The sequence below is a fragment of the Fomitiporia mediterranea genome (assembly GCF_000271605.1).
Source record: "Fomitiporia mediterranea MF3/22 unplaced genomic scaffold FOMMEscaffold_6, whole genome shotgun sequence".
NCBI classification, from domain to species: Eukaryota; Fungi; Basidiomycota; class Agaricomycetes; order Hymenochaetales; family Hymenochaetaceae; genus Fomitiporia; species Fomitiporia mediterranea.
The window spans coordinates 1,163,249-1,190,148 of record NW_006760391.1 but is presented as its reverse complement, the minus strand read 5'-3'; the positions used below and the strand labels follow the sequence as shown (position 1 = coordinate 1,190,148).

At 47.0% G+C, this 26,900-nt stretch overlaps 11 protein-coding genes and 1 non-coding gene across 12 annotated transcripts; 5 read left to right on the top strand and 7 right to left on the bottom strand.

Annotated features, from left to right (window-relative positions):
- Positions 1-105: 105 nt before the first annotated feature.
- Positions 106-1,168, bottom strand: FOMMEDRAFT_156100 (uncharacterized protein; the record flags this gene model as incomplete). Its single annotated transcript, XM_007266415.1, has 6 exons — positions 106-373; positions 433-489; positions 547-746; positions 801-851; positions 908-1,097; positions 1,149-1,168. 6 exons carry the CDS (start codon positions 1,166-1,168, stop codon positions 106-108), a joined length of 786 nt encoding a protein of 261 aa, XP_007266477.1.
- A 1,414-nt stretch (positions 1,169-2,582) lies between these two features.
- On the bottom strand, positions 2,583-2,828 carry FOMMEDRAFT_133991 (uncharacterized protein; the record flags this gene model as incomplete). The annotated part of the gene is made up of 2 exons (XM_007266414.1): positions 2,583-2,649; positions 2,704-2,828. The coding sequence occupies 2 exons, from the start codon at positions 2,826-2,828 to the stop codon at positions 2,583-2,585; spliced, it is 192 nt and encodes a 63-aa protein (XP_007266476.1).
- Positions 2,829-3,650: 822 nt separating this feature from the next.
- FOMMEDRAFT_156099 (uncharacterized protein) lies at positions 3,651-4,172 on the bottom strand (the record flags this gene model as incomplete). Its single annotated transcript, XM_007266413.1, has 3 exons — positions 3,651-3,822; positions 3,854-4,082; positions 4,124-4,172. The coding sequence occupies 3 exons, from the start codon at positions 4,170-4,172 to the stop codon at positions 3,651-3,653; spliced, it is 450 nt and encodes a 149-aa protein (XP_007266475.1).
- A 2,605-nt stretch (positions 4,173-6,777) lies between these two features.
- Positions 6,778-8,668, bottom strand: FOMMEDRAFT_133990 (pre-mRNA-splicing factor SLU7; the record flags this gene model as incomplete). The annotated part of the gene is made up of 4 exons (XM_007266412.1): positions 6,778-6,863; positions 6,925-7,119; positions 7,192-8,472; positions 8,530-8,668. 4 exons carry the CDS (start codon positions 8,666-8,668, stop codon positions 6,778-6,780), a joined length of 1,701 nt encoding a protein of 566 aa, XP_007266474.1.
- A 990-nt stretch (positions 8,669-9,658) lies between these two features.
- FOMMEDRAFT_167928 (uncharacterized protein) lies at positions 9,659-11,135 on the top strand (the record flags this gene model as incomplete). Its single annotated transcript, XM_007266411.1, has 2 exons — positions 9,659-10,698; positions 10,758-11,135. 2 exons carry the CDS (start codon positions 9,659-9,661, stop codon positions 10,849-10,851), a joined length of 1,134 nt encoding a protein of 377 aa, XP_007266473.1. The 3' UTR covers positions 10,852-11,135.
- Positions 11,136-11,462: 327 nt separating this feature from the next.
- FOMMEDRAFT_167927 (uncharacterized protein) lies at positions 11,463-12,617 on the top strand (the record flags this gene model as incomplete). The annotated part of the gene is made up of 3 exons (XM_007266410.1): positions 11,463-11,630; positions 11,687-11,740; positions 11,798-12,617. 3 exons carry the CDS (start codon positions 11,463-11,465, stop codon positions 12,416-12,418), a joined length of 843 nt encoding a protein of 280 aa, XP_007266472.1. The 3' UTR covers positions 12,419-12,617.
- Positions 12,618-13,540: 923 nt separating this feature from the next.
- FOMMEDRAFT_20017 (uncharacterized protein) lies at positions 13,541-14,501 on the bottom strand. Its single transcript, XM_007266409.1, has 2 exons — positions 14,366-14,501; positions 13,541-14,257 (listed from the first exon to the last, which is right to left on the bottom strand). Exons 1-2 carry the CDS (start codon positions 14,461-14,463, stop codon positions 13,792-13,794), a joined length of 564 nt encoding a protein of 187 aa, XP_007266471.1. The 5' UTR covers positions 14,464-14,501; the 3' UTR covers positions 13,541-13,791.
- Positions 14,502-16,583: 2,082 nt separating this feature from the next.
- FOMMEDRAFT_85082 (eukaryotic translation initiation factor 2B) lies at positions 16,584-18,087 on the bottom strand (the record flags this gene model as incomplete). Its single annotated transcript, XM_007266408.1, has 7 exons — positions 16,584-16,830; positions 16,890-16,993; positions 17,049-17,126; positions 17,156-17,252; positions 17,307-17,407; positions 17,468-17,890; positions 17,944-18,087. 7 exons carry the CDS (start codon positions 18,085-18,087, stop codon positions 16,584-16,586), a joined length of 1,194 nt encoding a protein of 397 aa, XP_007266470.1.
- Positions 18,088-18,447: 360 nt separating this feature from the next.
- FOMMEDRAFT_t40 lies at positions 18,448-18,540 on the top strand. The gene has a single exon. It is a non-coding gene; the product is annotated as a tRNA-Val (tRNA).
- A 256-nt stretch (positions 18,541-18,796) lies between these two features.
- FOMMEDRAFT_156092 (uncharacterized protein) lies at positions 18,797-20,151 on the top strand (the record flags this gene model as incomplete). Its single annotated transcript, XM_007266407.1, has 8 exons — positions 18,797-18,827; positions 18,886-18,969; positions 19,026-19,149; positions 19,203-19,269; positions 19,323-19,506; positions 19,572-19,745; positions 19,797-19,878; positions 19,929-20,151. 8 exons carry the CDS (start codon positions 18,797-18,799, stop codon positions 20,149-20,151), a joined length of 969 nt encoding a protein of 322 aa, XP_007266469.1.
- A 3,540-nt stretch (positions 20,152-23,691) lies between these two features.
- On the bottom strand, positions 23,692-25,437 carry FOMMEDRAFT_84276 (2-methylcitrate dehydratase; the record flags this gene model as incomplete). Its single annotated transcript, XM_007266406.1, has 6 exons — positions 23,692-23,773; positions 23,830-24,105; positions 24,168-24,230; positions 24,286-24,979; positions 25,042-25,152; positions 25,218-25,437. The coding sequence occupies 6 exons, from the start codon at positions 25,435-25,437 to the stop codon at positions 23,692-23,694; spliced, it is 1,446 nt and encodes a 481-aa protein (XP_007266468.1).
- Positions 25,438-26,235: 798 nt separating this feature from the next.
- FOMMEDRAFT_156089 (uncharacterized protein) lies at positions 26,236-26,453 on the top strand (the record flags this gene model as incomplete). Its single annotated transcript, XM_007266405.1, has 2 exons — positions 26,236-26,347; positions 26,404-26,453. The coding sequence occupies 2 exons, from the start codon at positions 26,236-26,238 to the stop codon at positions 26,451-26,453; spliced, it is 162 nt and encodes a 53-aa protein (XP_007266467.1).
- Between the last annotated feature and the right edge of the window lie 447 nt (positions 26,454-26,900).

The window sequence follows — 26,900 nt, the reverse complement described above, 5'->3', positions numbered from 1 at the left end:
ATACAAATGAAGGGTGTATGATGTCTTGGTACGTTCCGTTCCTAATCGTAACAATGAAAAGAAACAAAGGGGAATCAGCAGTGGGCGCATCACAAAGTCAAGATCCTAGGTAGTAGAATAGTATGCATAAGACGCATCAGCACGGTGGGTAGGCATAGTCTCCCATCGAGGATAGTCTCTAGATTCCATGGCTGCATGGTTTGCGGAAGCTCCGAAGTGCGATGGAGGAAGCGAGTTTCCAGTTGATGGACGTGAGTTACTCCGGGAAGAAATCGAGCCGTTTGGAGACGGATGAAAATCGTAGGAGTATGAGGGAATGGTTGTGCCAGAACTCATTGGGGTTACTTCAGACGTTGCATTGTAGCCACCATTACTGGTCATTCGCGAACTGTTATTTTGCTGTGTTGCGCGAAATGGGAAAAGTGTGCTTACGTCTGACGCCTATTCATTGGAGCATTGGACTCCACATAAGGATATCCCTGAGATCCACTATAGCCGTTACGAGTCAATATCAGCAAGACTAAGAAGACAAATAGTGATCTCCACCTGTAACGGCGATCCGGCTCGGTCATGGCAGTGGGGTTGACAGTACCGTCGATGTCCCGAGTACTCGGGGTTGCATCTCGCGATGCAGGCGAGCCAGAAGAGCGGGAAGCAGCCTCCGACGCCGACATATTGTCCTGAGTAGTAGACGTCTTGCGCGGCTGCACTTTTTTCTTTATTGTCGTCGGGTCCGGCCAGGTACACTGCGAATGTGGGTCAGCTCAAGGAAAAGGTGCTACGTAATGTCCGAAACGAACCTCACGATGCGCATGCTCACATCGGTGACAGTTTGGTTTGCCTTCATCGCACTAGCATACATTTCAGTATGGTGGCTCGGCAAAACGCGTTGTGAGCGCGTATGTACCTTGATCTTTTTGGCTCTACAAGTCAGACACCCTGTTTTGCTCCGCGTGTACTTCGGGCGTTTACGCTGCGGTTGTTCGGTTCTTATCTGAGCAGGAGAGACCATATGCACGGCACCCGGGATGTGCGTTTGGTGCGGGTGCGTCGGCAGCATGTACTGTGGTGCTGGAGCCGTAATGTACGGGATGGAGCTTGAAGATACAGTGAGTAGAAAAATCGCAAAAGGGAGTGCGAGAGCTTACTAGGGCAGTGAATGAGACATTGCGTTGCTGGCAGTATCAGCGAGAAGGGGGACGCGTTAAAAAGGCGTATGGAAGCAGATGGTAGGTAGGATCTAAAAAAGCTCGCGTATACCACGACGGTGAAAGACACGAACAATGATTTATATGAATTCGGGACATCAGAGGGTCGTTCGGGATATGTAACCAGCTCAGGGCTGTATGCTTCCACTGGGTATGCTTCTACAAGAAAAGTTTCACGCCACGAATAAAATTGACGGGTCCCAATTATGGATTTTTCCTTCATAGCCGAGAGATAAACAGGGTAAGCGACCGGTCTACCGGATCACGATTCATGTGCAACGGGGAGTTGCAGGATTTCGGGGGTCGGTTCGTTCCTTTATGGTGCTAAATCCTTTTCCGAGCCGATCGCATATCTCTTGTTTGTACTTATGTAAATGAACCAACTCAGTCTTCAACACGTTGTTTCCTCCTGTTACTAGTAAGAGGGAAATCTTGCCAGTTTTTGGTGCAGAAGACAATGAATAGTAACAGTGATTGTTGTAATAGCCTGAGGGAGGGAAGAAAGGGGGCACAATAAAAGATAAACAGACGTGACTGCCAAGATGTGGTTGGTTAGATCATCAAGATGATTCACCAAGTGATTTCCTGAAAAGTCTAGTAGCAGCCACATGTAGATTTCTTTTTTCTTATTCCTCTCGGAAGATATCAGTATTCAGACCCTGGCCAACTACCTATTTATTATGATGCTTCGTCCAAGCGCTCCAACAGTCTCCATTGCAGGAAGCTTCAATTTCAATCATGGGAATATTAATCCAGGTGGCGACCTCAAAATTCACTGCTTCAGAGTAAAGCATGCAACGTTGCCAACGGAAGCACCAGTCGGCGGACTTAAGCGAGGTTCATCAGCCTCGGTGACGTGTATATCCTGCCTGTCGATTCATGCTACTACTGGTCAGGAAACACTTTGATTTGAGCGTAGGACGTGATTCAATCATTGCATCCAGCAACGGTTGTCGTATACACAGACTCCACCAGGCATTGATGCCTTCAGGTTGTTTAATTGCTGATGACATGGATAAACCTGCGGAGGACGAGATGGTAGTGTAAACCGAGCGCAGTAGGCGCACCCTATTCTCGTCTTTAGCACAGCCATCTCAAGAATTCATTATTGGCTACTTGCAGGAGCATGTGAACACAAGAGTCGAATAAAACGCAAGAGTCCTTGCTTGCGTGTCATCTAGACGAAGCGTACGACAGAAATAGTACCAAAGAACGTGTAGCCATGCTGCACCACACTGAGGTATTTGTGTATATGCGAGTGAATATGGCCTTGCTGTCCAAAAACCAATTTGGACTGTACCCACATTGTAAGGCGTGTGTAATTTTTTCTGCATGGTCCACACCAACGCCGACAAGAGACGTTCGCGGTGAGCGCTAAAAGCAAGAACGCCTGAGATCACTATTCAACAGTTGTTCTTTTCCGTGGAGATTCGGTCCATAACTGTGTCAGTGTGAGAAACACGATCCGATCTTAGTGATAAATAGCAGGCCTCACTTTAAAACACAACGGGACCCCACTCTCAACCCGGAAGAAGGCCGCCCGAGCGTATTGTTTGGTTCAATAATTTCAATTTCGCATGTATTACGAAGTTTGAGTTCGCCGTCGACGTGTTTGCCCATGTGTTAGCTATCCTACAAGAGACGTGAATATGAGCAAGGAGTTTCTTCAATGTAAACCATCAGAAGTAAGAGAAGTCGCAGAAGTCTTGCAAGCCCGTAAGTCACCTCGGGGGAAAGGGAGTTCATTCATAGAGACTCCTTGCAGCAACACATTCGGAGTTTCGATATTACGGCGTCCAAAGCTCAGCATGACCTAAAGGCTCCGATCCATTCTTTTGTTAAGTTACCCCGTCGTGCAGCAGCAAGGAATAGTTAGTGCGGCCAGAACGCTCTGAAAGAGGTAGGCAGAAACAGAGCTTTGTATCCAACACTGCTAGATTATCAGCGATAAGGGACTTAGCTGTAGGACGTTGCGTCTAACGCGACATGCATGTGCTGTTTGTTGGACGGAAGCTAGACTGCCGCGAACACTAAGAAGCAAATAAAATGTATTCTATATCTGGGGATCGGAGTCTAACGTGGGCGCCGTTAAATGCGGGAAACACTTCAGATAACAAAGTTTAGAGCTTATGGCAGTCTAAAGAATGCCAAGTAATTAATTGACTTGCCTTCGACCGATTATCGTTGTCCGAAATTCTGTATGTTGAGCTCAAAATTGTCCCTTTTTTGTCGAACGAGATGGCGATCATGATAGTTGGGCATTGAATCCCCCGAATCGACTTAATCAAATGCAGTATTATCCTCAAAGGGAACGGATGTGTAACAATGAGTAGCAAGAAAGGCTTGTAGCAGCAAACGTGGTGCTTGCAATCTGCACCGTCTGCTCCGTCCTCTAACTGTGCCCGAAGAAGGGATAAACATGAGCCACGAGCGCTAATTAGATCATTTTAGACTACGTGCTTCCGCAGCAAGGACGACTTTACCGACTGACTTTTTGAGCAAAGCACCGAGTAGATCAATGCGCTGGCGCCTTCTGGTCCCTTCGCCCCAATCAAGGCTCATCTTCGTTTGTTGGTTCCCCAACTTGTGTAGCAAGAGGACGATCATGACTTTTCTGATCATCGTTATCAGCCCTTAGAGCTCACGAATCGTTAGGACTTTTGTCAAGGGGTATCCAGAGTCTAATAACTGTTGGTTTGCCGAGGAAAAAACTACGGATCTTTGGAAGCACAAGAAACTTTGTCGGAGATGATCCAGGAGCAGAAGCTGTGCCATCCATACAGTGCGTAGGTCTCCGATCTCCCAATTGTGGAAGTTCCCTCGCACGATTGAATCCAGTCTCATTCTCCGCACCGTACGTAAGGGCGCGAATATCTATCTAGTCTAGAAATAGCGAGTTCTATGTTAGAGCTTACTTAAAGTGTGGTTGTAAGCGGAGTCAAAGGGCGGTGAGCTTTGAATCATATCGGAATGACGTGACCGCTAACTATTGGAGACAGCGTTGGGCTGGCTACCTCCGGCTCAAAGACTAGTAGCCCTTCTTGAAATATTTGTGTCTGCGTTCCGTATTGCTGGTATACAGTCCAATCTCAAAAGCTTCCGTGATAAATCCGTAATAAAAGGAATATGGATCGTATACGGAGATCTTCATAAGGCAGAAACCCGCTGCTCTGCCCGAAGCCTCCGATCAAAATTGAGCGCAACTTCCAATATACACGCCCGACGAGCTGGCTCTGACAGGGCCTTGTGCTATGAACACGAGGTATACTAATTACGCAATGCTAACGGTACTTGGTTGATCCACGACTTTTCGATTTTTCCTACAGTAAGGGTCTCTGAGAACTACGAATACCAGGAAGTGCTTCGACATGTAACGAGAAGGACGAACCCTACCATGCCTTAGTCGCGAGGCACGGAGATCCTGTTAAGCATTTCCTTTCAGTGGCTAGTAAGTGCTCTTCCTGTCTGGCATCCAATACGAATTGTGAAGGTTATGCACGCGTTTGCCTTGTGTACAAGATCAAGCTTGTCGATAAACCTTCTCTGTATAGCGCCCGGCTTTGCAACACTCAAACGATGTATGTTCTGTACTCTATACTGACGTTAACAGACTATGTTTGCTTCGCTTATGTGTGCCTACTAATTGGTGACTAATACTTTCCTGTCTGGCAATTTATGTTTCTAAACTTTTATTGGCCTATCTTCCATGTGGATCCCAGAGGATCTACTTGGTACTGTCGTACAATCATCATATTGCATGCCCTCATACATTAAGTATGCGTGTTTTTTTGCTAAACGCCGAGTAATCATTTGTCTTCTTCGCTAATCCAGAGACTCAAGCATACAACGAGACCTCGCATCGGACCGGAAATGACTTTGCCTTTGTGGCGCGACTTCGCAGGACGTAAGGGAAACTGTGAAGGTCTTGTATTACAGATAGTAGATCCGCGTAAATAGGATACTCCAATATGAGGTTCAATGACGGCAACAACGTCTGAATGAATAGCCGATAAAACTAATCTTCTTTACTTCCGGTACTGGTCATATCTAGCCCAGGAGGTCCGTTTCGTGCGGTACACTCATGTTCACATGTTTCAGCCTGTAAAAAGACCGCCAAATGTTGCTACGGAGTATGCCATTTGTCTCCGTATCCCACCTTCATTTTCAATCGGAATATGTATACCTCTTCAGGCGTGCATTCGCAGCAGTGTTTTAAGGGTGGAATAATGTAATTGCACATCCTCTCCATTCTTTGTGATTCCGAAATACACATGTCCCTCTTCTCCACAGTCCTTCGCTGATCAACTCGGTAAAGTAGATTAAAGGAGTCGGCTAATGTCGGTTATCACTCGCACCGAGACCACTACAAACTGCACTATGTCTTCATGCTGGCTGTCCTTACAGCTAAGCTGCAGATCAGGCATTCCTTCTGAGACTAACACTCAGTCATGTCAAATCAACGATATTAGCAACTGTCCGAATTGGAGATCATTCGGTAGAGATTCTGGCAAGCTTTTCTTGTCATAATTAGATTTTGTTTCAATCGACTTATTAAAAATCTTTTGAAACAGCGCCTTTGCGTTTACAGGAACACTGAAGAACCTTTTGAATGAACTAAACAATTCAAACCAATCACTCCATTTAACCTGTCTGAGATTATCCACATACCCGGGATCCGCATTTAAGTTGTAGTTATCTCCTCAGAGTTTGTATCTACCCTAACTGACGGATTCGGATTGCCCCGCTCATCGCGACGCACCGCTGCTGGCAACTCTGATGGAATCTCACTGTAACATGCACAATACAGGGGCGTTTAGATATTCTTCTGTCTTGTAACTTTTCATCCAGGTGGAAATTCTTGATCAGATCAGGGCTAGACTTGATGCAAGACGGAGCATAGGGTTCAGGATGCATAAGATGAGTCCATGCGCAGCCTGATAAATAGGACCGTAACACGTCGCAAAGGCGACAAAAACAAGGTGGGAAATTAAATGATCATCATGAACCATAATCTCGGACAGAACAATCTCTTTCGTGTTCTTGGCCGAGTCACTGGCCATCTTAAATTTGTCCGCAGCGTCGGAACCCGGAAGGAAACAAGCAACGAACGACAATCATAATACAGCGTTTCGCTTGTCTCGTCCTCCTAGGACATGTCTGCTTCCATCGTTTAATTATGACATGAAGAAGCTAATTTGTCCACAGAAGTGAGATGCAGAATGCGGAAGATGAACAGGCAGAAGTATGGCTATTGATGACCACTTAAGCTTCGGTGTGAGGTGGCATGACCCTCCTGTCAGTCCGAAACAGAGCAGATAATCCCTTACTGCCTAGCAGGAGCATTCCGGGCATATGCACTCTTCTGGAGGAGCATATAGCCTCGGAAATTCAAGCTGCGCATCTCAAAAGACCGTTGCAGTGCCTTTGCATATGAGGACAATTTTAGACGCATACAATTACAGAATAATGCAGATATATGTGGAAGACATGGAGGAAGTATACTGGTGAGACGAAGCAGAAAAATGTAATGCAAGATAAATACACAAGTACGAGCGATTTTCACGGAAAGCTAGACATATTCATAGTCTCCTTCTCGGTCTTTGTAGCTGAACATTGGATCTTCCGCACCAGCCATTCGGTTTCTCCTGTACGCCTCTGTAAATATGCCAATTAGCATCCGTCAGCGAAAATAAGAAGTGCAAAGGTGTATACATACCAAGTTCCTCTTCTGTAACTTCCGTGCTATCGCCCTTACCAGTTGAGAGCGCACTGTTATATTTCTTTTTTCGCCCACGGTCGTCATCGTCCATGTCATCATCACCGCGTAGTTTACGCTTGCGTTCCTCGGCGATGGCCTCCGCTAATCGAGCTTCGTCGAGTTGCACATCGCCTTCGCCGAGCGTCCGTTTACCTACGCCAAACTTTCCGTTTTCATTCTCAGGGGCGCGCTCCTTACCCTTCCCTTTGCCATTCGTTTCAAGACGTTTCTGGTGTGATTCAACAAGGGATTTGGCTGGCAAGGACGAGGCAGCAGATGATGAGGGAGGGGCAGAATTGAGCATTGCCTGTGCGCTGGTGGCCTGTGCCGCTTCAATAGCCGCACGACCAGCGCAGTATGACACATGTATCGTAGAATGACAACATGCATAGCCCCACTGCCCTGTCGATATGTCATACCAGGATCCCCAGACAGCAGTATGATTATTGATGTAGACATCCTCTGCATACTTGGACCGGATTTTCACGCGCTCGCGTCCCTTGATGACTTGCCCAGTACGCGAGTACTCCACATACTCTTCAGTCTGGCCCTGGAGAAGCTCTTTCGGAGCTTTCTCAAGGTACTGTTCTCCACCGTACTTAGCGAGAATACCGACTTTCTGAGTGTCGCGGAGTTCTTCCTTTTTCTCGCGGAACTGCTTGTGCAAGATCTCACCGTGTGTTGGGTTCGCGTTGAGATGAACGTCGTTGCCGCGGGCAGCGCTTTGCCAAGCGAAGAGCTGTAGCTTTTGCACTTCGGGTGCATCGCCTGAGTATCGAAGGAAGTTGTCTCCGGCAAACTTTGCCTCTTCAACAGGAACATCTTTTCGAGGAGCGTCACGCATTGAACGAGTCTTCGGATCGTAGTAAGCGCTGTCTGGATCAAGGTTAACGAGATACTTCGCGGTGTCCTCCCGGATACGCAGGTTGCGCACGGTGATTCGCGTCTTTGTGTCGAGCTTCTGGCCAACAGCATCTGCTGCATCCGCATACTTTTCTTCGTCATCATCTTCTTCGTCGCTTGAACCGAAGTCCGGATCTGCGCCCTCGCCCTCGCCTTTACCCGCTTTGGCTACCTTGCGCACTGCAGCAAGATCAGTCGTCGTCTGTGAGTCAATCTCCTGCTCGCGGATCTTTTGTCGGGCAGCCTCAACAGCAGCGTACTCATCATAGATCTTGCGATGCTGCGAGACGTCATATCCATTCCAGCGGTCACGCTTAGCATCGAAGCCTTCAGCCACCTCCTGGAGGATTTCATCAGGTGCAATGTCTTTTCCAGTATATTTTGCACCCTTCTTTCGAGGTCGTTCAAGACAATCTTGTTTCTTGTGCGTCATGGCGCCGCAGTTCTCACATGCACCTTTACGGTACTTCGTAGCTGTCGGTCCCTTCTTGCCTCGATCATACCATTTGTCGATATCAGAAGTTACAGGTGCCTCAGATTTCCGCTGGTGATCTAATGAAGGTTTTCCTGTGTCAAGGTACCAAGGGGCTTGCGAGATATACTCTGTATTCGATAATGAGAATTTGCTAGTTCAATAATAAAGACACGAGAAACACATACGAGGAATATGTGGGTTGATCGCACGGCCCTCCGCATCAAGCTCTGCAGGCGCTGTACCCGCTTTTCGCGCTGCATCAAGATCCTTTTGACGCCTAAACTCCTCACGCGAGACTTTGCCGACGGCGGATGAGGAAGCCATGGCGGTAACTGAGAGAACAGTGGAATTAGAGTACGAGTGGAAACTCCCGAGAGCCTGTGGGAAACTAGTTTTCCACAGGTCATTTTGCTGGGGCTCTGGAGGCGTGGTAAACCTCGCGTGGACAACACTTAGTCAGCATGTTAGTAATATCATTATAATGTTCCAAAAAGGAAATTTTAAAGAATTTTATGTCGTTTACCTCTGTTGAGCTGAAAATTTAGGTACAATATTAATTTCAGACATTGGTTATACTGCTGAGAGCAATTTTATTGTGTTTTATAGTCTACCAGTGTTGAAACATACATAATAAATAGATATATCTAAGAGAAATAAAAAGAAAGAGGCAACTAATTACATTGACCAGGCTTTATTATTGTTCAAAATTTGTAAATTGTCTGAAGAGGTACTGGAAATATTGTCCATATCTATCACTTGTACCTCTCCAGTTTTATTAGAGTGTACTCCTTCAAATGAAGGAGTATCTGAAAGAATGTCAAGCAAAATAGGAGATGTTAACCTAATAAAATGACAGACATAGAGTATATGCACTCTCAAACTATCTATTTTCCTTGCTTTTCGTCAGGTTGAGGCATTTTTTCTTAATTTATCTACTGACATAATATTATGTATGACTAATACATTTGAGTTTTCCACAGGCCAATTTCCGGCAACCCTTGTGGTAGTGAGGTTTACCTCGTGGGAAACCTCTGTGGTAATCCTCACTGTGGGAAACTAGGGAGTTTCCACTCGTACTCTAAGTGGAATACCTTGACTGACTGACAATGTGTATTACTTAATGCGTGATGAGAATGCTGTGACGGTAAAGTTGTCACGCTTCGTGGACTCTGTGCACGTGATGCTTGTACAACTAGACTTTCTGTTTGTTTGGATACTCAGACATCTGTTTTCCTTCATACTCATATCTGCGTGTTCACTTGACTATCTCTCTTGTTATCCTGATTACTGCTTTATGGTTACGTTACGAATCTCATGCCCTTGACCGTTACATTACCGCTTCTCTGCGCGCTAGGTGCGCGTATTGCTTTCACGCTACTCAACCCTCCGCTTACCGCTCCCTCGTCCAACGATGAGCTGATTGACTCTGCTGTCCAAGGAGCCTTTCAGGGAGTTCTTCTGCAATATGTTGCCTCGGACCATCCTGATTTTGCTCCTGCACTTGCGTTCGCGTGCGCGGCACGAGCTGCCATGGCTGCCTATTTTTCGGACGGACCAGCAGACATTCAAGCACTTGGAGTTGCTGGGATCGCCGCTGTAGTAGGATTTTCCCTGACCCATCTGTTATCTCAAGCTGCGGAGGAGTGGAACGGTGTAGAGCTTGATGAAGACCTATCAAACGATCGGCGACACTCCCGACGTCGTGACCGAGAATTGGCAAGGGAAGCACGGAAGGAACACATGCGCGCTCGTCTTCGCGAAATTAATGCGAGAGAGCGCGAGCGTTCGCCCTCTCCTTCTGTCCGTTCTCGCTCTCTGGAACGTATCCAACCGCGTCGGACCTTTATTTCACGTGCGCGCTCTGTCTCACCACGTACCGAACATACTGCTGCGATACCTCCTACACTTATTACCGAAACGACATCAACAACCTGGACCATGGAGCAGATGGGTTATACTGGATTGGGCCGGCTCCTCGATCTCGAACTTGCAAATTTGCGCAAGAAAGCTGCATCCGCCGAAGCAGACCGCCGGAGATGCAAGGAAGAAAAGAAATGGGCTATCGCCCAGGGTGACACTTCACGAGCGAAACAACTTGCTTGGCAGGTGAAGAGATACGCCGCAATGGCGGAAAGCTACACTCGCGAAGCAGATCGCAAGATAATTGAGGCAACACGAGTGAATCATCCTGGCCGGTTATCGGCTGCAGCTGCTCCTGAGGCGTCGACTCCGACGCAAGATAACCCTTATACGGGCCTTGAATTTGACTCTGTGCCACCGGCGAATGGGCTGCAGCCGCAAAATGGAAACGGAGAGATCCCTTATCCCGATTACATGAATCAACTGCGGAAAGAGTAAGTTTCTCCGGTCCTCGTGCCTTAATTCCAGCTTTCTGACCGAGCGCCACAAGCAGCAAGGGAAAGGCTCCCATGCGATCTTCAGCACCACCAAATGCAAACGGATTCGGTTTTGACAGCGGCTGGCAGACAAGCAAGGCATATGCTTGATCTTTCACATTCTGTACAGCAGACAACGCTCTTTCGGCGATCTTCTAGAGAATTTTGGACCCTTGCCCTCTCCTCCTTTTTTCCAAGTCCTCAAATTTGTCGGATTGCCAGCCGTAGTGATTTCTCATCTATTCACCGCGGATTTCTTTTATTTTGTTTCCACTCACATCCGTTCATTTGCGACACCTGCATTGCTACTAATTTATGCCCATGCCAATATCTCATATTTTTTCTCAACTCCTGGCACTAGAGGACGGAAGAATTCACATGCGGATGTATATACAACACTAACTATGTTATGCACCGGAGTTTGCAGAGAGTTTCTCCGGATGAGCCAATGAGTGACGCGCGACGATCCACGGTGAGTCCAGGTGGCACTGTTAGTTAGCCCTGTAGATTTCCATTTCCAGTGTGGTGTTGTTCGATACGAGGCTGGCACTTATCAAAGGGCTATATAACCCTTCCCTCTAGCTCATGTTTCCTCAGTCGTTCCTTTCGCGCCTCTCACTATCTTCCCCGTCCCTCTCCCTTGCGACTCTCACACTCCCTCTAGACCACACACTCCTTTGGCAATCCCACACTCTACTACCTTCCCTAGCATACGATCCATCATGCGTTCCTACGTCGTTGCCGCCTTCGTCTTTGCCCTCCTCGGTGCTGGTACTCCTGTGCTTTCTGCCGCCCTCACCTTAGCCCCCGTTGATGATTCTACTATTCCCGGGCTCAGGCGTTCTGATCAGGTCTTGCCCAAGCACGCATGCAATGGACCGCGCTGCGCTGTAGGTGTCTGAATGCGGTTGTGCCACCCGAATATCTACTTATATGTTCTATCCAGTCTGGTGTACACCTCGCAAGGCAGCTAGATCCAGTATTGGCTTTGACTGCACTCGTGAGTCTCGTCAGGTATGACAAGTAACGCATACTCGTACTGATTACTCACTTACAGTTGGCGGTTCCGGCTGTGCCTACTGGAGCTGCGGGTTCCACGCCGACAGATACCGCTTCTACTAGTACAACGGACGTTACGATCGAGCCATCGACTACTACTATTAGTACAACGGACGTTACGATCGAGCCGTCGACTACTACTGCCACTGATACGGTTGTAGTAACTGCGACGACGACCAGCTTCACGTCTTCGACGTCCCTCCCGACAAACATGATTGTACACCATGCTCGTGACGGTGCCGAATTCAACCTTGTAAGTTTTGGAGGTGTAGCAGGCCACTACTCGGGCTCGGATTCAGCGACAGACTCCGTGTCGACGACGACGACAGTTGTCCCTGGTTCCGCTGGGACCACTAGTTCGTCTATAGAGTCAACTGAAACACCTGGATTTTTCTTCAAGCCTCTTGTCAGAAACATCGAAGAAGACCTCGAGGATGGCTCCATTTCTGTAACTGCGAATCTGTTCCTTGCCGCAGCCAGTACGAAGTCGTCATCGGTGACTGATACAGTCACATCCACATTTACGCCAATCAGCGCGACCTCGTCGGTCGAAGCAACCACAACCGTCACGTCCACAGTAACAGACGCGGATTCTCCAATGATTACCTTGATTATCTGAGAAACGTGGCTCGCTTTCTCGAAGGCAGTTGTTGTAATTACAGTCCGGGTGGTTCAAGTAGACATATACTCAGTTCTTTCGCATTGTATCGCGTATTCACTTAGTGTTATCTTCTCGCTAGTGCTCAGGCACGTCTCTTAGATGTTTCGGTGGCTCCCATGATGGATTTGTTATGATAGACTATATTTACTTTGTTACTACCCTAATTCCTTCGCACTGGAAACGATAGTGCGAAACAAGGCGTTACTTACACTGAGTCTTTGGGCTATACTGAATTAGAAATAGAGACAATCGCCAAACGGACTATGCGCTGCTTTACAGCAAGTCGAATGGGGAAGTGGTAGATAAGCAGTTTGCCCACACATCTTCACGTTCGTTATCAACTTGCAAGCCCGGTGAGATGGCTTAAAGTTGTTCTGCCTATTGCGATTGGAATTTGCGTTTACGATTCTGAAAGTAGACCTACCTTGCACAAGTTTTGTGTGTCTGGCAACCTAGTACTTCTGTCGCTGTAGGTACCAACAGCTTAGCAGCAAGTCTTCACTCACTGAAATGCAACAGAAATTTCGTTGTGGAATAGTTCAGTCCTCTAGGTCAAGTCACCTAAGGTGTCATTATAAAAAGGCATGTGACATGCAGGACTTATTCTTTTTTAAATTCCTTGGGGCTTGTCTTCTTTCTGACTATTCTTTTTAAAAAGGGGTTTACTGATTGTTTGTGGGTTTCTTAACTATAGCAGTACTCAAATCCTATCAGTGATATTGAGCTAAGCCTACCTCTGTCTGACAATCTACAGAATCTTGAAAAGATACTATACAGACTTAGCGTTTCCACTCGAAATATAGTCAAGACAATAGTTTCAAATTTCCCGGAACAGTGTGTGGAAAGGTATAGCGACTATAACTGATGATAGAGATGCTTTGTATTTCTATTTGTGGTTTGTGATTTTGTTTTTCAGGATGCACAAAATACATCAGTGTTAAATTGGATACAGGCATACTTTTATTGGATGAATAGTTGTCCCACGTTCTACATATTGGATTAGTTTAGCAAGATAAAGATCACGAAAGAACCGCAGTATAAAAATAAAGGAAAAACGCAAGACCGTAAGGAGGAGGAGTGCACTTCGTTATGAGTAAAAATTGTGAGAGGTGGATACATTGATTTCGGTATCAAAGAGTTGCGGGTAAGTTTAAGAAAGGGGTTAGAGGAAGGGGGTGATGTACGTAGTATTTCACATGCACGGAGGCAAGTGACGTACCAGCTCCAGTGGACAAATGCAGCACAAGATAACAAAGAATGCATCAATCAGCGGACCAGAGCTCCATTCACTAGTAACGGTAGCGCACGTCGAACAACCCCGTAAGTCAGATTCAGGCCCCTCTTCGTTGGGAAGGAAGTCCATCAAATGATATGCCGAACGCACGGTCTTCTTTCTTTATTGTCGAACCGAGTTTGCCAGTAGGACTGCGTAGGTTTATCGCGTTGCTTAGACGTTCCTTAAGGCACCCTACGCCGTATCGAGTGTTTGTTCGAGATTTTGCTTCGACACTATCTATGTTCGTGTTCGTGATGCCTTCGTCCAATTTTAATTCGTTTGGATCATGGTTGGTTGGCACAGTAGCGTCGACGGTGTCATCTGGACAGGCAAGGACAGACTCTTTAAATCGTGCCCAGTGTTCCGCGAACCCAGAGTGGACTGGTACATGTAACGGATGGTCATTTGCGTGGTATGTTTGGTTATATGCGAGGTCGGATGAGGCTGAGCCCAGTGGTACGAGATGGTGAGGTTCGGTGTAGCCTGCACCACTAAGTGCTCGGAGGAATATGTACAATGCACTGGATTGATATGAATTCATATGTTGGAAAATTTGGGATGCATTGGACATGACGAGTGGTTAAGCCGGTCAGCACCTGCGGACAAAAGGGAGAGCGTGTTTTGCTCACCTAAAGAATGCAACAAGTAGAGGGAGGTTTACACGTTTAAATCGTAAAGAGAATACGTGTAGCGTGTGGTTCACGCTGCGCGAGGCAGACAAGGGCATCCTAAAGGCTCGCCAGCTGGCAGAGAAACAGGATGGGGACGACACAAAGGGCAACTGCAAAGGATCCCAGAGGCAGGAAACAGCAGCTAAGCTAAAATGCCGAGCTCGCTTGAGGAGTTAGAGAGGCAGAATGCCGTGCATGTAGAAGACGAGAAGACAAGGAAGAAAGAGAAGTTCGCGGGAAGGGGCGGACGCGATGATGCCGCACGTCCCTTGTCGTCTTGGCTTGGCAGCACGCGCATATTACTGAGCGGGGCGATGCTGAGATGTTATCGAGTTTTTCCCTTTCCGAATTGTCAGCGTATCGCCGGTTCCGATATCCCGTCGATGACCTCATCATTCCCTTCAAAAGCGGGCATTGAATGGATCTTGCCCTGCGGCGGAATCGTTTAGTGCCTCACCGGACGGAGACTTCAAGCCATGTAAAGTCCCTAGCCGGTCATCATGGACCTACGCTGCACTTTCCGTCCACACAAATGTCGACGCGATACGAAGTGCATAGGGCGCTTCCGAAGCCATGGCTTCGATCCACGAAAGGCAGATCACCGAATGCCAAGCGATCACCGTAACCAGCGTCGATGATCGACTTGCCCTGTCCAAGTTGTCTCGGACACAACCTATACGCATTTGAGGCAATAGAGTATATTGGCAACGCGCATTGGCCCATATCACAAAAAAAAAAAGCTGTGCTTATTAAAGTTTGAACGTATTATATAAGTACTCGCTAAGGTGTCCCTTAGCAACTAATTTGATGTACATCCGACTGACTGTACGTGACTTGAGTGCTAGGACTAGTGGTGAAGGAGCAGGAGAAGTAAGAATATGTTCAGACACCATATTTTTTGAAGGCTTATGACCTGGGCTTGAGAGCAATTGAGGAAAAGCAAGAGTATTTGAGAGATGAGGATTCATGAGTAATTTACTAGATGCAAAGTACGTTAACAGACAGTACAAAAGTATTATGTTACATATTTGTGACACAACACGTTTGTTACTTGACTGTAGCAACAGAGATTTAAGCGAAGGAATAAAGTTTTCTATCGGTAGCCTTGTTAGGCTACCCATCAATTATATAAACATCCTCGGTTAAGAATTGTTAAAGTTTGAGTGGAGGTTCATCAAAATTTGAGCGTCAAAATGTGCGTTGCCAATATACTCTAATAACTTTCATGAAAATAATTTTAACACCTTCTAAGGAAGATAACTGTCTTTCTAAGGTACACGAAAGTTAAATTCGACAAGCCATGTCACGTCACAGTCACAACCTTCGCTTACCCGATATAGAAGGACCCTGCGGCCAAAATCGTGAGCTTCACCAACATCACCAGAGGCCCCTTGTGGACAAAGGCTCAGAAGTGACAGAGATTACATATATTCATAGGATTTGAGCCTTATAAGATTGCTCTATTCAAGTTCTGAAGCTAAATTTCAGTAGTAGGCTTTGAGCACTAACACGTCCTATTTGTATTATAAATAAATGATTAGTAATTTTATTTGTAATATACTATATTTAGTATAATTAGTCATACTATATTATTTGTCAGCGGCCAAAATCTACTCGAGAAAAATTCAATTTTTTCTTTTACTTCACCAAATGAAAGCAAAATAGAAAATAAGCTGTTTAGTATTGAAAAAGTTGAGATTGTTATAACTTTTCCATTTTTCGTAATTTTGAAAATCCGTTCCACAGAAATGTAGAGAATTGTATCTGCTACATTTCTGTGGTCTTACATTATTGATTTTTGCTTTGTAGTGGGATGAGTTTCGTTGCCAGTCTGTGAGCCAGGAAAGGAAGTTAGGGTTTGATCACGTGCGTCACACTGCTTGTTGAGTTTAACTTTCGTGTACCTTACGTAAGTCCGATCTTTTGGTGCCGCCTGTATGAATGACCCATTAGTCCATTCATTGATATGTATGTATTATAATTTGCATGATGCTTCTGACACAAGCTGTTCGAGTTCCGATCCATCTGTCCAACTGCTTCGCACTCGATTCATACTGCAGAACAGTCAATCAGGTGACTTTCTACCTCATATTAATCATATATGTTTTTACGACATATTCTCATGTCGTCATTTATCTATTGTCTATCCAAAACAAGAGATTAAATACTGTAGAATCTATACAACCAAACTCAAGTCAAACGCGCCATTTTCCTGACGTACTGCAACGCCCTTCTCAGTGACGATTGCACTAATGAGTTCTGCAGGAGTGACGTCAAAACTCGGATTGTATACGTTCTTCTCCTCAAGGCCGGGGGGCGTAAGCATCACTACAGCTTGCTCCGCTTTACCTGTCTCGGGAGTTGGATAGATAGCCCCACGTACGAGACAGGCTTCGAGCCATGGACGTTGTTCAATTGGGATTCTGTCGTGCGATATATATTGAAAACGCGGTAGGTGAAGTGAGGTGAGATCTGAGCTTACTGGGATCCGTCGGAAATGTCGAGGTCAACTGTACTGATCGGTGCGACTACGATGAATGGGATCTTGTGTCGTGCGGCTAGCACAGCGGCGTTGTAAGTCCCTACCTACATTAGTGATTGCATCAGAATCAAGAAAGTTTCGTGTATGAGAGCAACACACTTTGTTTGCAGTGTCTCCGTTCTTAGCGATACGATCGGCGCCAACGACTAGAACAAGCAGTATAAATAGCAACTGGACCTGAGAGTAAATGGAGAATGCCTACCGACTGCATGGATCTTACGGTTCTGGAATAATGAACCAATCATGGTATCACAGATCATGACGTGAGGTGCTTGTAAGGCTTGTAGTTCATAAGCAGTCAGGCTAGCAATGTAAAACATGAGGTTAATACATTAAATAGGAATAATTAAGACCAACCGAGAGCCTTGATGATATGGTGCAGTCTGGGTGAAGTACGCCGTTCCCAATCTCCCGGTTTCGAATAGATGGGTAATGAGTCCGAGAGCAGTCCCATATCCCTTGAGTGTATGCGCATATAGTCAGCTACAATAGCGGGATAAGGCTCAAAAGGAACTTACAGAAGTAGCCAACGACCCCGTATTGCATACCGTTAGCAAATTCAGCGCACTTGCATCCTCCCCCTTCGCCTTCCTCACCTCAACAAGCCACTCTGCACCATGCTTACTCATCTCCTTGTTCCTTCCCAGGTCCTCGTCTGCAATGGCTCGTGCCTCACGGACAAGTGCTTCTGCAATCGTACGCGCATCCGTTCCAGATTTTACACCATCGGATAGCACACGGCGGAGCCGTCGGATCGCTGCACCGAGGTTAACTGCTGTTGGCCGTGCAGTAAGGAGGAAGTCGAGTTTTGGTTCAACGCACTCTTGCAGAGCTTGTGGGGACGATAGATATGGAGGTGGTACCGTCATACCGAGTACTTTGGAGAGGGTGGACGCGAAGGAGAGTACTGCGAGAGAGGCGATTGCGGGAGCACCTCGAATCTGTTTCGATACTTTGCTCAGGTAGATTCTATAGAGGAATGATGGACATGTACCTTCATAGTCTTGATGGCATCGTGCGCTTCCTTGATGGAATTTATCTTCACATACTCGACAACGTGTGGTAGTAAGAGCTGGTTTACGATCTCGATTTCATTGCCGTTTGTGCGGATCGACAATGGTAGAGTTGCTCCAGTCATATTTTTAAGATCTCGGGACAGTCCTTGAATCAAATTTTGCCTAGAGCGTGTTCCGTCCTGTGTAGGGCGGTGGAGCTAAAGGGTAAGAAAGGTGAGAGGCAAGGATGAGTGAGGGGCGTCTCCAAGGCATGAGCAATTCAGAGGAGAAATTTCGTGATCGCCGCCTTGGACATGCTTGCTTGCCAACTACACAAAAATAAATTACACAACATTCTACAAAACTTCCATTTGCTCGATATATTATGATTTAGAGTAGCTGCATTTCGCACAGATTCCATTGTGAAGCATTGACTGAGAATCGTTTGGATGAACACATTTGAGCTTGATGTTAACATACTAGCAATTCGCTATGGAAAAGTGGACTCACTGGTCTAGCGGTTATGATTTCTGTCTAACATTGTTCAATTGTGAAGTCTACACAGAAGGTTCCTGGTTCGATTCCAGGGTGAGTCAGACATATTTTTTGTAGCTCTCACTTATTGCTCTCTTCCCTTGACAAAAATTGTAGAGTCTACATTGTCCTTCCTTCCCCCTTTCCCAACACACTCGCTTCGTTAGATTAAATATGAGACTAATCCGGTTCTCAATACTTTGTAAAACGGCACATCCTTTCTTTTCAGATTAGAAAATCACATGATGTAACAAACAACGCGTAAATATTAGCGCGTCGCGTGTCTGCTTTCCTCCAGCGACAAACTAGCACATCGAAATGCCCACTCATATCAGCGTTTTACCAGAAGGTACGTGACGCCCCTTACGCCAATAACTCTCTAAAAACTGAAATTCAAAATCGTAAAGCCGTTCTCGACGTGTTGTGCGTGCAAATAGATGAGCAGATCCGACCACAGCTGGAACTGTTACGCCTCCCCCATCCTCGGACGGGTGAGTGCAATTCCTCATCTGTTTCTTTAGAAAGATAACTAACAGGCTGGTTATAGGTATTTTATCGCTCTTTTTACCCTTTGAGACTGCCAACAGCCAGTCGTCGATTCTCGAACTCCAGAATGTGGCTCCGACTGCGCGTAGGAGCTGGTTTCATGATGGCGAAGTCCTATCAGGCGAGTTATTCTCAGTGCATGCGACGCAAATGAAAGCTGACTTTTGGTAGATGGAAGCCTCTTGTTGATGACACCGCTTGATCCTGTTTTTCTCCTGGTTCCATTCCTAAGGGCTGTTTCTCCAGTATGTCTCCGATGACGGCACTATTGTACATTTCTCATGTTGATTGTACTTAGCAAGACGGGTCTTTAGGCAACTTTCGCACGTTAGACGACATATTTGAAGATGCGTCGGTAAAGCTAGGGAAAGAGGGTGATACTAGTTCGGACGCTCCGATCGAGTTAGTTCCAGGTGACATTTTGGAGCTGTCCCGTTTTGCATGCATTCATGATGCGATGCGTCGAATATGCGACACGAAAGGTTGGTCTTGGGAGTATGAGCTTGCCCCTAAACTGCTTATGATTTTTTCCCCCTTTGTATTGTAGATGTCGCGTCTGATCTTGTCGTGTTCCGATATTCCCATTCGAAATTACTGGGCTACTTGGAGAAAAAAGCTACGCGCCTTGCAGAAGGGAATTTGCTTGGAAAGTTGCGTACCCTTGAACGTGAACTGGCAAAGGATGGCTTGATGGAAGATGGGAAGGAAGACCTTCTACGATGTATGTTCGAGTTTCCGACACTATTAGAATAGTGCTGACTTCTGTGTCCAGCTGGACGAATAAAGCTTGCGTGCGATCTAATTTCCCAGTATCTCGCACCAGATATTTACCAAGAACTGTTGAAGAGATTCGAGTAAGCCCTTACATTTGCTGCTTCTGACGCAAGCACTCAAGATCAACTAGTTTCTCTGCGCTTACCGCCCATATTACTGCCCTGAGGGAGGCAGATGCTGTACATGAGACATCGACCACAAACAGTGCTGCACAGAAAGCACAGATCAACGAAAGTCAGAATGGAAAGAAACGTAAAGCCGGAGGACGGGAATCTACCGGAATCGCGAAATTAAAGAAAGCTAATATCAACGGCATGTCAAAGCTGTCGTCTTTCTTTCAAAAGAAATCGTGAGGTCGTGTCCGCTGTACATGTGTCCTGTAGTACGATTTATTAATTTTATATATCTTACTTACAAAATGGAGCTGTTCTTGTGGACGAGGTGATAATTTGGCTGCTTGACACACAGGACTGGATTCTTTGCAAGTGGTTTTGCGAGTCGAGAGATTCGTGAATGTGCAAGCGCTATAGGCACTGGACCTACACATAATCCCTGTTACAATGCAGTTTGGCGGTAACTTTAAACTTAGAACAATTTTACTAATCACGTGCCTTTTCTTGAGAGTGGAACGATCACGTGCGTGGGAACCGAGTGACAAAGTTGACACGGTGAACGCGTGAAATACATCTTTTGAAGTTGTTCCGAACACCTACCTTCGTGCAGCGTCGCTCTACGTATAGCCGAAGGGTTCGTCAGAATTCTTGAGAGAGTGGCTCTTGGGAACCATGGACACATACTGTGTCAGGCAATATGCTGATGCATCTGTACAAACGTCCCCAAAATCTATTGCCACCCGAGTGCACCATCTGAGCACCGCAAAGATGACCCCAATCCCTATCAAACTCAAGCGCGTAACCTACGTCGACGAAACAACTCCTGGAAACTGTCCTGATTCTGTTGAACGTCGTGTATACCCGAGGACTCCCATCAATCGCATGAAGACACAACTGCCACTCAACCTACCAAGCAAACCGCTTAATCCTTCTCTTGCAGCTCAGGCACAACGTCGGGTGATCTCGCTTCCTGCGAATCGCGGTGCAGATACTCTCTCAGAACGTCTTTCCAACTCGCTCGCTTGCTCAAGAAGTGTCTCTATGCCTGCTATTATTCAGCACTTCCCTCAAGTGGAAATGAAGCACGAGGAGTCACCTGTGCATATCTCCCCTTCTGTCTCGTATGAAGAAGACTACTCTTTCTCTCAGAATTTCTCGTCAACAATAGAACCGCTTCGAACTCCGTCTGTGCCATCGACACCGGATTCTATTGAAATTATAGACAGCAGTTTTCATTTCTCCGAGGCCTTCCTTCGGGCCCAAGGGCAGCCAACGAACAATTTGAAAGTGGTGGATAAAGGTACCACCTGTTGAACTTGAGTTCCTGTCTAATCATCTAATCATGAGCTTTTTCCGTTGTAAAGACTGGCTTACCTGGTCCAACTCGCCGCCTCGTCCGATCCCTGCTTTACACGGTCCTGCTTCCCTCCCTTACGCCCGGTGTCCTTCGTAAGCGCATCTTTTACTATATGTTGGCTTGGCTCATTCCTTCACAGCGGAGCAGAGGGTACCATAATTGAAGAACCATCGACCGTTCCGGGTTTAATCTGGGGCTTGAAAGATTCTATGACAAGTATTCCTAAAGAGCGCACTCAGTCTAGTAATGGCCGAGCAGATAACATTACCTCAGCACATCGCGTACACCCGGGTGCATCCCACGATGAGTATCAGCCATCTGCACCATGCACCCGTAATGATGGGCAATCCGCCCACGATCAGATGTCTGCTCCCCTGCTCCTATCTGAGACTGGCGTGGAGATCGAATTCGAGGATCACTCCGAACACTGTAAAGACCCTTCCGTAGAGTCCGTGAACAAACATGATCGCTTGACCTCCAGAAAGCGAGTCCTTGGTCAACAACGCGAACATGTACATTCAAATATCCGCCAATCGCTTGCTCCCGAGCGTTCGGCAAATACTCATCTCGCGATGGATCTGCCCAACAGACACGTCATCCTCGACCCTTATAACGATGCTGAGCGATACCTCTATGATCTGGGCTCTCCCCATCCCCTCGCTTATCTGCAGAACATCGAGACATCCGAGGAGCTGTTACGTGCAATTCTTCGGGAGCGCAGCGGAAACAATGGTAACATGGACTTGGCTTGCCAGGCCGTAACGTTCCCGATGAGTGGTCATCTCGACATATCTGAACAGTCTGAGGTTGATAACTGCGTGGAAAATTCTATAGCAGCATCAAGGATGATTTTTGGCGCAAGTCCTGAAATGATTTGCGGTCCTCATGGAAAGCGTTCCATCCCGCAGCATACTCTACCAACGCCTCCAAGTTCCACTTCTCCTCTTTGGTGCGCTGGCCCTTCCCCTTTACTCGACAATACGTTAGGTGACATCGGAAAGACGTACCATACGACCGTTCATCGAAAGCCTGCCTCTCAGCAATACGGTTTGAACTTACGTGCTCCAGCAGAAAGTCTTGATGAACTATCTGATCAGCTCAGACGTCTCATTCTTCAGCAGCAAGTCAGCGAAGAGGCTATCATGAATCATAATTGTATTTTTGTCGAACGTCCCGTACATGAGCAGCAGGTCCCGGATCCTCCATCTTACCTTGCGATACTCAATCAACCAGCACCATCCAAGCCAACCATGCCGATCAGTCTGCAAGATCTAGTTGCCCGTCATGTGTCGAGTCAAACTCAGCCCGTTGTTATTCCGAACCCTGTTGCTTCACCAGCGATACCAACTTCCCAGAAGAACAATGGTTTTCCAATAGCATGGCGCGGACCGCATTCTGTACAGATAGACACTGCCGCTGTGAAACCATCTCTAATACCCCAGGATGGTCCTGAAGACCGCGCAGGTCGCGGAGATGTTTTAGCAGGAAAGCGACATCGACGTTCTATTCCGCTTTCTCGTTTAATCGATAGGAAACTTGCACCAGTGCCAGAGGAGACAAGCTTTACCAATACGGATACAGAAGCGCCGTCATCGCCAAAAAGTCCTACATCTGCCCTGGTCTCGGTCTCGGGACGCGCAAGCAAGCAAGACTATGATTTCGCAGGACTTCACTCTCCTGCACCGGCTTCCGTTGAAGACGGTGCTGATAATCCCAGGCCCTCACCGGTACGGTCGTTCACAAAGTTTGGGGGAGCCGAACCCGCCAAGCAGGAAAAGCGACAGGTCAGAATAAGCTTGCCACCAGAGACTGCATGTAGGAGAAAGGCGACTCCATCAAAGTCTAATGGCCGCAAAATGGCTTCGAATAACGAGAATATTCATAGACCCGATACTTCAGCTTCGACTTCGAGGAAGAAAATAAGGATCAATTACCGAAAGAACCGCGATGGTGAATCTGCTAGGAATGGTTCGGGGCCCCGGAAGGTCCGTCGTAAGGAATGAGCTTCAGAGTTGTTTACCTGAATTGTTTGAATTTTTGTCGTAATGCCGCGCGCCTTCACGAGATGCCTTTCTTTACAGTTGCTTTCCGTCCCCTTTTCTGCTACCTAATACTTCTCTTCAATAGTGCGATCGATCCAAAAGGTTTAGCTCTCTCTCCTGTCTTTCGTTCTTCTGTTTCAACGAAACTTCTCATACTTGGGCCTCTTGCCGTTTTCACGCATTTTCAATTCCTCCTGCGATACCTCTGGTCATGAACTTGTGAAAAGAAACTGCATTGCTTCGTTATTCCCACCTGTTACATTCGCTCGTCTTCGTTACGAGTTCTAATTGCGGTACTTTACGATCATGGTCCATACACAGCCTTTTGCAATCCATAGAGCATAATCAATCATGGAGGCTCCCCGACACAGTTTTGATCCTTTACGCCTTCACGAACAAGTCGGTGAACTTGTCAACAGGTAGTTTGAAAAAGCTTTCCGCATCTGAGACTGTCTCCAAGATTCTGTTCCGAGTATATCAGTTCCGTTTGACTGGAATAGGAGAAAAAATGGCCCGTACTTTTTCTTACGCGTCTCATCGAAATGATGACCGACATGACGCTCAAACTTGCGCATCAGGAGGGGTGTACCCTCTGAACGACGACGCTTATGGCCGATTGGGTATTCGATGGCGACTTCGTCGAGGACGGTACCATCGTTGAGCGTGATGGTGATGGCGTTCCCGATGGAGCGCTTTTCGGGATCATGGTAGTCTATACTGAATTGTTTGTCTTGGACGCAGTGTGTCTTTGCGCGTAGGGCGTCGATACGTGGGTCTGCCGCTGCTTCGTCGGAGCTGTATTACGATAGTAAACGAGATGAATTAGATCGGGGGTTGATGAGGATGAATGGACGTACTAGGATTCGGTGGTTAGCTCGCCGAAGATAAGAGGGTAGGCAACCATGTAGTTGATGTCGTGACTAAAGGGAAGTTCAATACTGCGGAGTACAATAATGACCGGAAGACTTCACGTACTCCCTATCCGCGAAATTGTGCAGCTTGCCCTTCTTGTTGATAATCCGCATAGCAGCTTCCTGAGTTCGGATCTGCACATTCTTAATATCGTCTGTACTCTTTCCACGTGCTTTCAATTGCGCATGCAGAGTAAGTGCCGCTTCAACAGCGGTCTGCGCGTGGAACTCGGCAGGGTACGAAATCTTGAATAGTACGTTCTCCATTATATAGTTCCCGTAGGGCATCTGGAAGTCGAATTGGTTGCCCTTGAAGAGGACGTCGTAGAATCCCCAGGTGCGCGCCGAAAGAACGGAAGGAAGACCCATTTCACCACGCTGGACGAGCAAAGCGAGGTGTACGGCACGTGCACAAGCATCTCCTGCAGCCCATGATTTACGCGAACCGGTGTTTGGGGCGTGACGGTATGTACGGAGGGATTGACCGTCTACCCATGCTTGGCTCACGACGTCGATGGTCTGTTGGTGAGAGAGACCGAGAAGACGAGAGATGACTGCTGCGGAAGCGACTTTGACGAGGACGACGTGGTCCAATCCGACGCGGTTGAAGGAGTTGAGAAGGGCGATGCAGCCTTGGATCTCGTGTGCTTGGATCATACCGTGAAGGAGATCGAGCACTGTTAGTTGGGCTTTGCCCGAGCGGGTTAGGTAGTCTGCGACGGCAAGGATTGCACCGAGGTTGTCGGATGGATGACCCCCTTAAGAAATAAATTCTAGTTAGATTTCGTTGCCGCGATGATTATGCTGGTGAACGACATACATTCGGCAGCGAGGAAACAATCATTGAAGTCGAGCCATCGAATAGCAGTACCGATGTTGAAAGCACCGCGAATTGGGTCGAGCTGGTAGTTTGTTCCGGGAACCTTCGTGCCTGAAATTCCATCATATCTACATTAGGTTTTACTCATGCTATAATTGGATTTCTTGGATGCTGACCGTTGGGGACAACCGTGCCCTCTACAACTGGCCCAAGCAACCTCCTACAATGCTCGAATCGAAGCGCCTCCAGCCCACAGCCAATGGTGTCAATCAAGCATAGACGCGCGGTTTCGACTGACAGCGGGGAGAAATCCTTGTGATTATGGATGTAGTCGGCGATGTCGACCAGGACCTTGTCTGGGGAGGGGCGCTCGGCGCTCTCAGCTGTGCTCGACATCGCGCGCGTTCCGAGATACTTTGGAAGGTTAGGCGAAGGATGAGTCAAGAGTGTTGATCGATGAGAGAAGGAACGAATCGCGCTTTGGGAGAGAGCAGCAGGTGATACGAGCACGCGTCCGAACCGCCGAACGGAGGCGACCAGGGAATGCTTTGGGACACGGGACAACGATAACATGCTCGACAACTGCGATACCGGGTGTCTCTGTTTATCGCCGATGATGAGTAGCCAAGATTATTGTGACACTGAGCTAGAGATGAACGTACTAGTTAAAGAGGACCGCGGTTGGTGCAGTGAACGAATTTGTTGTGTAATGTAGTAGTTCCGGCTATTCAGGCTATAAAAAGCAGCCGGATGCCGATCGGACTATCCTTTCTTATCCAGCCTTACTACATACATTGTTATTTCCTAGGAGTGATACATGGCTTGTCCTTTCTTCATTCATAATCACACATTATTAGCCTTCCAACATTTCGTCCGAAGTGATACATACACATTGTTATGATTGTACTTGGCAAATTCAGTGAGAAAATACTGGAATCCGGCTAAGGTACTACAAAATTGAAGAAAAGGGCGTAGCTATGAATAAAGCATGTGGAACGCGTCAGCACTTCTGATATCTCTGCTAACGCCCTGATAATAAAAATCCCAGTGCTCAGACGCAAAATTGGTTCAGATAGCAAACAGCTGATCCATCGTTCGGACAACAATATGCCACCAATCCCAGCCGACTGACAGAAATATGCAAGACAGACTGCTATGATCGACTGAGATATGTAAAATGCTCTGCACTCTGCCATGGAGTCCTTGCCAGTGGTTGGACCACGCTTGCCTGGTCGTCCACTGGTAGAAGTCGTGCAAACTGGTCAGATAAAACCGACACCAATGCAAAGCCACCACAAGCCCCACAGTACGCGCGCGGAATAGATGTCTCAAACTTGTTCGTCATTGAATAACCTTGCAAAGACTCCTTGAATAACGCCGCTAAATGCGCGAGCTATACCGCAGTAGTCTAAATTGCAGGGCTACCAATGCCAACAAGATCTCGGACTTGGAAGGCTGCATAGTGGGAGATTTATTTCCCACCTGTTGCAGTCAGGGAGAGAAATGAGGAGAAATCGAATCAATAATGTGTAGTGGTGCCAGTGTACATGGGGACAGTAGAGCCTGGGTTGTCCACGTCAGTCAGAAGAAGAGCCAGAGAGGCAGAGTCTTCATCCCATGAGTTCAAGAACGGAAATTTTTATAGTGGTCAATTTTACGGTCACGTGGTTCACACATGTCCTTCCAGAACCGTGTTTTCTATCATATTGGCGAAGCACAACTACTTTACTACATTTTTCTGCTCAACTAGAGTTCGAACCTACCAGAACTCACGGCGTTACCGCCATGTTCTGTATAGTTGTACGGCTTCTTACGTCCAAAGAATGCTTATCCTTGCGTTTCCTGTGTGACCGATCATA